This window comes from Lacerta agilis, chromosome 5, assembly GCF_009819535.1.
Source record: "Lacerta agilis isolate rLacAgi1 chromosome 5, rLacAgi1.pri, whole genome shotgun sequence".
Classification (NCBI taxonomy): Eukaryota; Metazoa; Chordata; class Lepidosauria; order Squamata; family Lacertidae; genus Lacerta; species Lacerta agilis.
In genome coordinates, this window is record NC_046316.1 from 30,605,502 (window position 1) to 30,617,870 (window position 12,369).

Consider the following 12,369-nt stretch of genomic DNA (forward strand, 5'->3'; position numbering starts at 1 on the left):
GGACTCCCGTCTTAAAGTGGGGGTATAAATATAATGATTGTTCTTTGAAGTATCCCCAAGTAGGGATGTACAAAGGTGCCTCAATCTGTTCATTCACACTTGAATCCAGTATTTTCTGTTATTGGTTTATTTTACACAAGTCTTCTGTTACATCATTTGCTGATGTGGAAATACATTCATTTCTTTATTTTACTAATATTGTAGCACACAATAGACATGCATATATAAGTCATCAGCATTTACAAACCAGTTAACTTCCCCATGGGTTCCCTTTCAAAGTTAATGAATCTAATCCTAACCATATCTACTTGGACATACATCCCATTGAATTCAACTGAGCTTACTCCAAGACGAGGCAAGCTAGGATCGAAGGCTTGTGTTCTTGATTTTATAGTTCAGAAATTTACTTCTGTTTCAATTCCCTCGCTCAGATATCAGGGAAGGACAGTTTCACATCCTGTTGATATTTTTTGCTCTTTGTGTTTTGGCTTGTGTGAATTACTGTGGGCATAATAAACATTTTACATGCACATTCCTTCGGTCATTGTAATGCCACTTGTAAAAGAGTTTGTAATGCAACATTTTATTTCATAAATGAGTATTTTATACAGAAGATGGTTGTGTGTATGCATTTGCTGAAACAATGTTCATGTTATAAATATTTGTAGTAAACAGGGTTTTGTGTTTGACAGCTAGAAACCCTCAGATTTTAACTAAGAAGCACAGATAAAATCAACAGGTGAGAACAGGTCACTTATTTCCATGTGAAAAGAACAATAATGAATGATGCACTCCATTTTTAAAAAGGTTATAATCATTCAATGACACTTCTGAATAGACATGGTTAGAATTAGATTGCCTCTAGCAACAAACAACTTTGTTGCATATAAAATTAGGAAACAACACTTCAGGAAAAAGAAAAGCAACGAGGCCCCTGTTGGGACAGCACCAATTATACATCAATGAATATGTAAATAACATAAATTACAAGGCAATTTACATACCTCTTTACAATGCTGCATTTTTTTTAACACCTTTCATTATATATATATAAAAAAACTGAGGTGAAAAAGCTTCCTAACAAGAGTCCATGTCATCATGGGGGTTGGGGATTGAATGGGTGAGTGCAAGGAAATCTGCTTTATAGGCCAAAAGATTCCTCTGACATATCTATCTCAGAGAATCCAAAGACAAACATAACAAAACATTGACTCCCAGACTTGTTAGTCAATTGTATAAAGGACATAAAATGTCTGTACCTGTTGAAGAGGTGGCTAACCTTTTAACCTCCAAATATTGTTGAACTATAACAGGCATAGGCAAACTCGGCCCTCCAGATGTTTTGGGACTACAATTCCCATCATCCATGACCACTGGCCCTGTTAGCTAGGGATCGTGGGAGTTGTTGTCCCAAAACATCTGGAGGGCCGAGTTTGCCTATGCCTGGACTATAACTCCCATCATCCCTGATTATTGGCCACCCTGGCCAAACGTTGGAGTCCACGACATATTGAGGGCCAAAAGCTAGCTACCCCTGCTCTTTGGACCCCAAAAAAGGGATAAAGGAAAAAAAATGGTTGGAAAATAGTATCAAGAAGAAAAAGATGCACCTCTCATTAATGGTTCAGAATGCACTTAACCCCTTTCAAGCTGGCTTAAGCACTGAAACAGGTCGGTATTTCATCAACATGCAATCCAGAATATAGGCATTGTTTTAGCCTCCCGCTCCCCTCGTATGAATCCTCCTGACTCTTGAGTTTGTCCCCTGAGACCCTTTTCTTTGTTCCTCTTCACATCTGAAATATGGCAAGTCAGCACAAGGGTCTTTTTGTGGTAGTCTCGTGTCAAAGGAATGCCCTGCTGAAGGAAAACTTGCCTTCCAATAAACAGCTAAAACGTACTTTTTTCAACAAGTTTTTCAGCTGCTACTTTTTCAATAATGACAAAATCCAGTTGTTGCTGTTTTTCTATTGACTTGAATTTTACTGTTTTTGGTTTAATTTACAGTTCTTTTGAGTTTGCTATACTGTTTAAATTTTCCACTGCATTTTTTTTTTTTTGCTTTGAACCCCCTTTAAGAAGAGCATAGATGTGCATTTAGATATGTATCAGTGCAGAAGCCTATTTCTGTGGATAGATCTCACCTGCTAGATTCAGGACCATTTTGAATTGTGTTTTCTATGTCCCTGATACAGTGCGCATTTGTGCAACTACATTGCTTAAGCTATCTTGCAACAGTTTTGGCAGTTTCTATATAACGCCTGTGGTTTAACTGCAGGCCTGGTTTTGTTTGCTTGTTTTATCATCCTGTGGTAAACCTGTCAGCTCCATACCCTGATTGCAAAGCTTACTATATTTCTTGAGGAATACTAGATACACTGCTACCTGCTATGTTATGTCATCTTGTATGTATCAATGAAATATTCTACTGCAACTCATTGTCAGCATATTTTGTGTGAGAGAGAATTTATTAGCCTTCCATGAAGAGGTGAAACTGACTCCTATATAATGCTAACAGTTTTATTTGGAAAATACCATTGGAATTTCCCCAAAGCCATTTAAAACTCAAATGCTATCATAAATACACATTAGTAGTGCTATGGGCACAATGCTAGTGAGAGCTGCTTCTTTGTTGCTGCAGTTTTCCATAGAAGTTTTGCACTTAAATATACCTGGGTTTTAGGGCTTCTCTCTCTCTCTCTCTCTCTCTCTCTCTGTGTGTGTGTGTGTGTCTGTCTGTCTGTCTGTCTGTCTCTCTGCAATGAACATGTCAGTCAGTCACAGAAGATGATTCTATTGTATTCCATTATCAGGATTTTGGAACGCTATATTCAAGACCAGATTCCTGGCGCAAGGGTTGTGGTAGAATCCATTGGTGCTCGCAGATACGGAGATGGCTATTCAGAAGAAGACTATTCGAAATCCGATCTTATGGTCTACGCAATTGACCCTCAAACAAACCGTGCTATAATGAGGAACGAGCTTTTCAAGTATGTATTCTATCATGTCATTGTAGCATTATCTCTGTTGTCAGCACTGAGAATATCTGGTTGGCAGAATGGTTATTTTAGTTACTGACTTGACCGCATTGATTAGCAAAATTAATACCCCTCTCTCCTTTTGCACCACACTGTGATTTCATGCACACCATTATGTACCTATAAGCTGTTGATATATGTATATAATATTTATAGCCACATTCCACATAAGGCTCATTGGAAAGTTTTGAGTACCCATGTAATGCTGCTGTCTTGTACAACACGTTAGGATTTGAAACTAGTTTTAACTTGACTCAGTGTCATTTCAAGGTTGCCCTTCCAGTGCAAATGTAGAAATATATATTTCCCATTCGCTACCTAGCTTTTGAGCAGGGGAAAGAAGCATATATCTAGTTTCTCCCACCAGAAACAGAAAGGTTGCTCTGTTTGGGTTTTTTCCAGATAGACTAGATGCCAGGGCTCAGAATGAGAAAGAACATAGGCTTAGTTCTCTCAAGCAGCTGAGCATTATTGAGGCTTCATGGGATTACAGTGCACAAAGGAGACTGAGTCATGCTTCCTGAACCTACCCTCCTCTCTCATGTCCTCACCACTCAATCTGCACACCTCTGACCTGTTATAAAGATAACTTCTGTAGCAGGAAGCCAACCATAAGAAGATTGGCTCCATGTGTGATTTAGAGTCCTAGACAATATAAACCATGAGACAATGAGGACACAACAGAAGGGGAGAGACAGAAAGTGCAACAACACTCTCTCCTTTTTCATAACTGTAATCACATGTGAGGGGACCCTCAAATAGGACTCTGAAGGTGAGCTGAACCTGTGTCTGGGCTGTATCTGGATCACTGGTAGAGGCTCTCATGACAGGATGCTTTTCCATATAAAGCATTCTCTAGAACTAGAAAACTAGTAGTCAGGGATAAAAGCTTAGCCTGGTCAGTGGGAAAGCCATTTTTTCTCCTCAATAATGCCCTAAATGAAGTACATTTTTTTTTTTACTAATAAACACATTTCTGTCTGCAGTTTTGATGAACGTATACATTTTCTCCTAATTTAATGCTGTTTGTATGCTATTTTCACTAATATATACTTATTTATCCACACATTTCTTCTAATATTAGCATTTTTGTATAAACATTGGTTGGAGAACTGCATTGCAAACGACAGAATGAATTTTGTTCTCAATTTGCATACCATTTTGGAAAGTGAAAATTGGCTTCAAATTCAAACTGAATTGAATTTCTCTCCTCTCCACCCCACGCACATTCCTGTTCACAAACTTTGTCTGGGATCTTCAGCAGTTGTATGAATGACACAACAAGCTAAGGACATTTGCTGCAATGAATGTGCATGTGTTGGTTCATTCATTTGTGAAGACGGCTATTTTTCATCTCTATTCCCAAACCTATTTCATCTGTTGCCTTGTATTTGTGGAAAGTGGGAGATCATTATTCTTTCTCCAAGCCCCCTCTGGTGCCTACTGCTGCTTTGCATATATTTCATTGTACCTCTTCTCCCCGAAGGAGAGTCAGGTCACAGTGCTCCATGATGGAATGAGGCAATCTGTCAGTCATGTGTCCATGAAGCAAATACCTATGGGCTGCCTTATGAATTGTGATTCATTAGAGGAATCTTATTCTCCTGAGTCCCAAACCTTGTGTGGGTGAATTATAGCACAAGTGGGATAGGAAAGCATGTAGCTGTTAAGAAGAGGTATAGTGAAAAGGCTCATCATAGGTGGTGTGAGTTAGAAATAGCTACAGAAAAAGAGAGGAGAAACTAATAGACTAATATTATACTAACAGGTAGCAAATATACAACCTGACAGTTCTGTTTGAACATACAGAACAAAACAAAAAACATTAGATTTATTCTGTAGTTTCAGACCTCTTGATTGGTTCCCCCTTTCACACACACACAGAGAGAGAGAGAGAGAGAGAGAGACAGACACACACACCCCAAAACAGAAGGGCTGGATATATCAGTTGCATTCACACAGCTATCACTTAAGACAAGATAGTTATTTGCACTCATGATGAGATATCTTAATCTGCATTTTCTCAGTGCTGTGTTTGTATGCAGGAATATTATCCCTGTGCAAATTTGTCCCATGTTGTAGTATTTCAGTCTCTAGTCATTATTTTACCCTGCTATGTCCTCTTTCTATGTCCTAAAAGTCATAGTTAATCATCCACTCAACAGGATATTTTATTAGAATCGCTCTTTAGTTTCAATTTATTCAGTGGAATGAAGACAATTTCTGTAATACGGGCTTTCAATGATCCTGTGAAGCTTGCCTAGAGATCTGTTGGTTTACAGATCTAACTGCCTTTCTAGTAAGCTATGTAACAAACAGCCTCAAGATGGGTGTTTTGTTTTACGATAGCAGAATAACTTTCTTAAGCTTAAATCCAGGAGCCAGGCTGGTACTCTTCCCTGGCTCAATACATTTTCCTTGACACATACACAAAGCCCACTCACATCATGCTTCTGTAGATGGGTCAGTCAGCTGATGGTCCTTTAGATCAGCTACTTACTTGGCTGCAGAACAGTCCCCTGATTAATTCTTCTTTGCGTAATATGGAGTCAGGAAAAGTCCCTTAGTTTTTCTTTTTTTGTAGTTTCTGGTGTGTTGTTTCTGGCATGTTAATTTGATAACTACTCTGGAAGGATGATCCACAAGATCACAACCACCACACAATTTCTGGTGCTTTAGAAAGCTTCACCAGTGCAGCTGCTTCTGTCACAATCTATACCTGGAGATGGAAACAACATTGTTGCACACGTTACACAGTTGTTCTTTTAAGTTTCATATGCACAAATTGCATAAATCACTGGTGATACTTCAGCAGTTGGACCAGCTCTTTTTTTTAACACCTACTGTCACTGGCTGGCAACTCTACTTTCCTTTTGGACTGCGAGAGGCTATTCCATATGACTTCTGCCAGTCTTCTGTGACTTCCTTTTCTTAGCTGCATAACTAGAACTGAACAACTAAGAATAAACAAGCCAGCAACTAATAAACGTGACTATACAGCTACATCTTCTTTTTATTGTGAATCAGAACACCCAAAGAGCTGCAGTACCCAATAGCCTAGATGTTTTACTCTCAAGTAAATGTACACAGGATCACAGCACATATTAAAAAAAGAACTGTTTCTATATACCATCAGCACTAACAGCAGCCTCCAATATGAACCCGGCTTTGTGTAATTTTTAGAGATTTAGCATCTTCTGTTAATTGGTTGTTCTCTCCAACCCTCAACTCCCATCTTGTATCATTTTTCCTTCATTTAATATACAGTTGTTGTTGTTCAGTCGTTCAGTCGTGTCCGACTCTTCGTGACCCCATGGACCAGAGTACGCCAGGCACGCCTATCCTTCACTGCCTCTCGCAGTTTGGCCAAACTCATGTTAGTAGCTTCAAGAACACTGTCCAACCATCTCATCCTCTGTCGTCCCCTTCTCCTTGTGCCCTCCATCTTTCCCAACATCAGGGTCTTTTCTAGGGATTCTTCTCTTCAGACTTTGTACTAAAGAAGGTTAACATGAAAAAAGTGAAGAAAGTGTGTGGTTTCTTGTTTTGAACAGCTACCGATTAACACTGGCTTAGAAGCAACCTAATTAAACAATTTTCTTATGCTTGCACAGTCAGCTTTTTCCCCTTCTCTTCAAAAGCTTTATAAAATTTAAATCAGCAAAATCCTAGGGAATACTACCTTGGCTTTGGGGTAGAGGTGAATGAGTGTCAGCTTAGCAAAGTAAAGGGGGGAAATGAAGTGAGAGTTTCAGTCTGAAGCATTAACATGTTTTAGCTTGTGGCTAGGAACCTCCAGAGGTTTGGTTCAGATAAGCTCAGATTCTTATCCTAATCTCCAAAGCTACTCCAACTGGTACTTTCCATCACCTAATCCTGCTGTAAGAAGCTTTGAAGGGGATTCTGTGACCTTTCTTACCCAGCAGATCCTGCTGGGGGATCTTAGAGGTGGCTTTCATTGTCCTTTGGAAGAGTAAGCTGGGTTCTTCAGACAACTGTTGTTTTTTCTTCTTTCCATGCCTCATGACCTGATTCAAGGAATGTCCTTCAGGGAATGGAGAACAGCAGAAAGAATGTGTTTTGGGGGAGAGGGAATGGAGAGAAGTAAATAAAGGACACAAGCCCTGTGTTAGAACACTCTCTCCTCCCTTCATGGGCTCTTATATCCTCCCATATTTCCTGGTTCTCAGCAAAGCATAGTTTATGCAACTCACTTTTGTCTGCAGACCAGAACTGGAGATCACAATTTTAAAAAATCTTGACTATGCAAACAATAGTTTGCCCACTGTGGACAAAATGTGGCTGTATGACAGTAAAGAGAAACTTAGATGTGACTATGCAGATGTCCTGTTCCTACCAAGAGAGGAGTGAGGGGGCTCGGCTTCATCATCTACTTGGGGCAGGACAGCTGTCCAGGAACAAAAAAAAAACCCAATGCTTATAGCAACGTTTCTGAGAAATAGCAAGACTTCTGTCTAGTCACATCAGGAGTCTTGAGCTGGTCTGTTGTAGCAGTCAGGCACCAAGTTTTTAATAGCTTTTTTTTTACAAACATATTTATGCTTAAAGCAGTTCCATAATCCAGAGAACATATTCATGTTTCTTCTTCTTCCCAAGCTGGGTTTAGGGATGGGACTCCTCAGGCTGCCAGGTATACAGTGTGTCTTCTGATCTGAACATTAGTTCATAAAGTTGGCTATGGTTCCCTATTTCAGTATATCAACAGTCTATAGTCACTGGATATTAAGTGATGGTTTCACGTCTCATTAATTGAAGTGCTCACACAGAATGGATCCTGCATAATTTTATCTGGTATCCTTGGCTGCAACTCCACATACTTGGAAGGAAGTTCCATTGATTTCAGTGGCATTTTCTTCCAAGTAAGTGTGCAAAGTCTTTTGATCAATTATATAATTGTAGTTTTGAACCAAGTGCTGACTTGAGAATGTCCTGAAGATGCATTTGAAGTTATTTGCTAAAGTAACTCCAGTTGTGTGCTACATTGCAATTCCATTACTAGTACCAGGAAAAGGTCAAAGTTAGATACCAAATATTAGGTGCCTAGATTATCTTCTACAAACACAAGAGACAGAAAGAGAGAATTTCTCAAGCAAACTGTCTTCGTGAAAAAATGTGACATAAAAAAATAAAAAGGGTCCCCTGTCTCATTTTGTACAGTATGCCAGATTTCATCTGGAGTGGAATATGCACAGTTGAGCTATAAAAACCTTAAAATAGAGGTTTGTAGAGAAATTGCTTACAGAATTTTTAGGAGAGGCAGTGTTACATCTCCCAGAAGTATACTGCCGGCCAAGCAAAATTCCATCTAGCATACATGAGCATCATCTAGTGTGCAGTGAGAGGCATTCTTCTTGCATTACACTTGAATGTGCAGCTAGTCTAATGGGGTCATATTCAACTAAGTCCTAGTCAGAGTACACCCACTGCAATAAATGAACCTAAGTTAGTTATGTCCATTAACGTCAATGGCCCCATGGTATAGTTCAGAAAGAATACTGAGAATACTGCCCATCTGCAGAACAGCATCTACACCTTGCAATGCATTCTTGTTTTTATGTGGGCACTCGCTATTATGATCATGTTTGCATTGCATCAGTGTTGTTCGATGCCCTTTGGTTCTTTTGGGGGGTCATTGTGTCTTGGCTCCATTTTACTCCTCTCCCTTTGCCTCCGATGCTGTTCAGCCCAATTAATAATGACAATGTAGGTTTGTTGTGATGCTATGTCTGATGCAATGTCATTGCAAAAGTTACCCCTCTAAAAAGCAATCCTCTTGGTCACTACAGCCCAAGCAGTGAGCCAAGCAAGGCATCCCACATGGTAGTGAGATCATGTGGATCAGAGAAGGCAAAGAAGGAAGAGGAAACTTGTCCCCATGCACAAAAAGCATTATTGGGAAACAAAAGGGCACTGGGGGGGATCAGAATGTTCATATTTCCCCCCAATAAATACTTCTCTGTTTTCTTCCCAATAATCATTTATCTGTGTCTAATATGCTAATATTGGAGTAAATATTAAATAATGTCCAGTACAGCCCTAAATAGAAATAGAATAGCCTTCTCAAGCATGGTGCCCTTAAGATGTTTTGGACTAAAACTCCCACTACAAAACATCTGGAGGAGGCACCAGGTTTGGAGAAGAGACGCAGCAGCTTGATCTTGCTATTTTCTTTTCTTTATTTTATTTTAATATTCAAGATTTCTGGATGGCAAGCTCCTGGATATCAATAAAGAATTCCAGCCGTACCTTGGGCAAGGAGGACGTATTTTGGAAATCCGCACTCCAGATGTGGTGGCCAATGTCAAGAAGCAAGCCCAAGCTGTAGGCTACACAGAAGGGGCATTGCTGGCTCTGGCTGTCATCATCATCCTTTGCTGCATGCCTGCTATTTTAATAGTTATGGTCAGCTACAAACAGTAAGTATGCCAGCACTCTGTATACATCAAAGATGAAGGACTGCGCTGTGCTTGGTGGCATGTTTCATACTTCTGGTCACATTTCCAGCATGCACATTTGAGGAGCCCTTTCCGTTTAGGCTTCAGGTTCTACTGTCTCCCCTCCTTAACAAGAGAATTTACAGAAAAACTCAAGGCTCTACCCTCCTCTGAAACAGAGGCTCACCATTTGGGGGCAAAGCCCAGGACTCAAAGGTGGAAGCTACATGTCACAAATAAGGTTCCAGGTTTGTTCCCAAGACTTTAGAAGAACTAATAATTCAGTGAAATGAGCTATGGGTTTCTGTTCAGTATTCATCAGCTGCCTATAGGTACCAAACCTTCTCCTTTTCTCCTCACACAACCTGATCACCCTTTCATCATGTTCTGGAAAAGGCCTCTCGCTTTCTGGTATGCTTCAAGGGATCATTAGTGCAGCAATCCAGTTTTTTTCCTCAGGGGCTGCAACAAAGATTTTCTGCACCCCATCATCCATCTTTCAGACTACTTCCATCCTGTGAGTTCTAAACTTCTCTGTATGATCCCTCCGAGGGAGGTGCAGAAGGTGAGAACGAGCCATTTCAGTGGTGGTTCCCTGCTTGTAGAATGCTCCTATGCCCTTTTAAAATGTGGGTTTTTTTTGTGGGAGAGGTTATTGGGTTGTTGTTTTTATTTTGATTATATATTTTGTGGTTTTATATTTTGATTTTGTTCTGTGAAGTGCCCTGAGACCTCCGGGTATAGAGTGGTATATAAATTCAATAAATAATAACAATAATTCTAGACACCAGGCAAAAAAAATGCTTCCTTTTACCCAGGCTTTTGGCCCTTAATTTGGAGTGTTTTAGGTGTTTGTTATTATTGTGGTTACTATTATTTATTAAATCCTTCAACAGCGGATCATAGGAGGGTTTACAATATAAAAACACAATAATACATATCGTAGTAACAACCAAAAGCAATAACTCCCCCCCACACACACATTTAAAAGGCCATAGATTGTTTAATAAGCCAAAAGCTGGGGGGGGGATATTAGGGATCCAGACATGCTTCCCTGGGGAAACCATTCCACAAGCGGGGAGCCACCGTGGAAAAGGCCCCTTTTCATATTGCCGCCAGCGGTGGAGGAAGCCTTTTTGGGGCAGCAGTGCGGAGTCACCCCCTGGGGGCAGGGGCCTTGTGACATCACAACGTGGGACGGACTGCGCATGTGCGAAAATGCTGTGCATGCTCAGTCCATCCAGGCCGGCGCTGCTGCGACCGGGCGAGCCGCCAAGCGAGTGGTGGGTTGTGGGGCTGCCCCGTCCATAAAGCAGCACGGACGGGGCAGCCCCATGAGCCGCAGCTCGCTCGCCGGCTCGTTAGGTCACTGTGGGAGCAGCAGCACCGGCCCGGATGGACTGGGCATGCCCGGAAATCCGGGCATGCACAGTTCATTCAGGCTGGCGCTGCTGCTCCCGTGGCGACCGGGTGAGCCGCCGAGTGAGCAGCAGGTTGTTGGGCTGCCCCGGCCGTCCATAAAGCAGTAAAGACGGGTGCCGGGCGGCAGGGCTCGGTTTGGGGAGGGGCCGCCGAGTGTCACCCCCCTCCCCTGGTATCCGGGGCGCACCGCCCCCTACACCCCGCCCTTCTTACGCCACTGATTGCCTCCCTCTTTTAATGGGGTAGGATGTGTTCAACCTGCCTTTTGCATGTGTGGGTGCGTTCTTAAGTTTTTTATTTATTTTGGCTTTTATACTTGGCTTTAACTTTTGTATTTTGAACTATTTTGTAGTATTACAAAGTTTGTCAGTTGCTGCATGCCTCTTTTGTGAGAAAGCAACTAATAAAATTTAGTGAGATTAATAAGGATAAGGATAAGAATACCTTGATGGTTTTTTAAGCCATATTCAATAGTACTCCTGTGTACCTGTCACCTGTGATCTGTACAGTGGTACCCCGTGTTACGCACACGATCTGTTCCGGATCGCACTACGTAATACGGGTGTGCTTAACACGAACCCCCCCCAAAAAAACGGAAGTTCGCACGTTTTTGCGCTTCTGCACATGTGCGAAGTGCACTGAACTCTTCTGCACCCGCACCCGCGCACCATGTGCTCTCTGGGGAGGACTTCCGGGTCGCAGAGGTCCATAAGTCGAACGTATGGAACATGGAGCGTATGCAACTCCAGCTTTGGCTGTACTTAAATAATAAGGAAATATATGTACAGTATTTTCCTCTTCTGCTAAGGTTTTGCTATACCTTAATCACCAAATATCAAAGCTAGCAAAATAAGTATTCAAGTTAATGCAAGAATTAAAGCCAAATGAACATAACTGTCATCATTGGTGCACATAAAATGGAAACATTAAGAATTGCTTTATATTAAAATTGTGTGTGTGTCATAGCTACATTTTTCAATACTTTCCAGCCCACTGATCAGCTTAATATTCAATGAATTAATTTTTGCAGATTGTAAAAAAGCACAGTAAAGTTAAATGAATTTTACACTACTTGTTTTCCAGGGTGAATTAACAGTGTTGCAGGACTGCTCAGTGCCTTCTTGTATAGTTTGCAAATAACCCCAAAAAATTATTGCTGCTCATTTCGATTAAGTAGCACCTCTGAAATTTCGGTATCCTGTACTGAAGAAGAAATCAGTGGTGAACCACAAATTACGAATTAATGAAAGAAGAGTGGCACATTTTAAATGGACCTCAAAATGGAGAACAGCCTTGCTATTATTTTTAATTTCCTTTATATTATATCTATAATTTGAATTCAGAAAGTAATTGTAAGACTTCTTTTTTGTCTCCTAACATTTGAAAGCAACAACTCTAGTTGGAATTGCTGTTTTAATCGCTGGGATTTTTTTTTATTTAAAAAAAAACCAATA

At 40.7% G+C, this 12,369-nt stretch overlaps 1 protein-coding gene across 12 annotated transcripts in view; it reads left to right on the forward strand.

The window, feature by feature from the left end:
- The window catches only part of PCDH15 (protocadherin related 15), a 441,732-nt gene that overhangs the window by 399,048 nt on the left and 30,315 nt on the right, over window positions 1-12,369 (forward strand). For all 12 annotated transcript variants that reach the window (XM_033149148.1, XM_033149157.1, XM_033149155.1 and 9 more), the window contains 2 exons: window positions 2,814-2,990; window positions 9,257-9,475. In XM_033149148.1, the coding sequence (XP_033005039.1) occupies window positions 2,814-2,990; window positions 9,257-9,475 (396 nt within the window). The remainder of the gene's footprint in view (window positions 1-2,813; window positions 2,991-9,256; window positions 9,476-12,369) is intronic.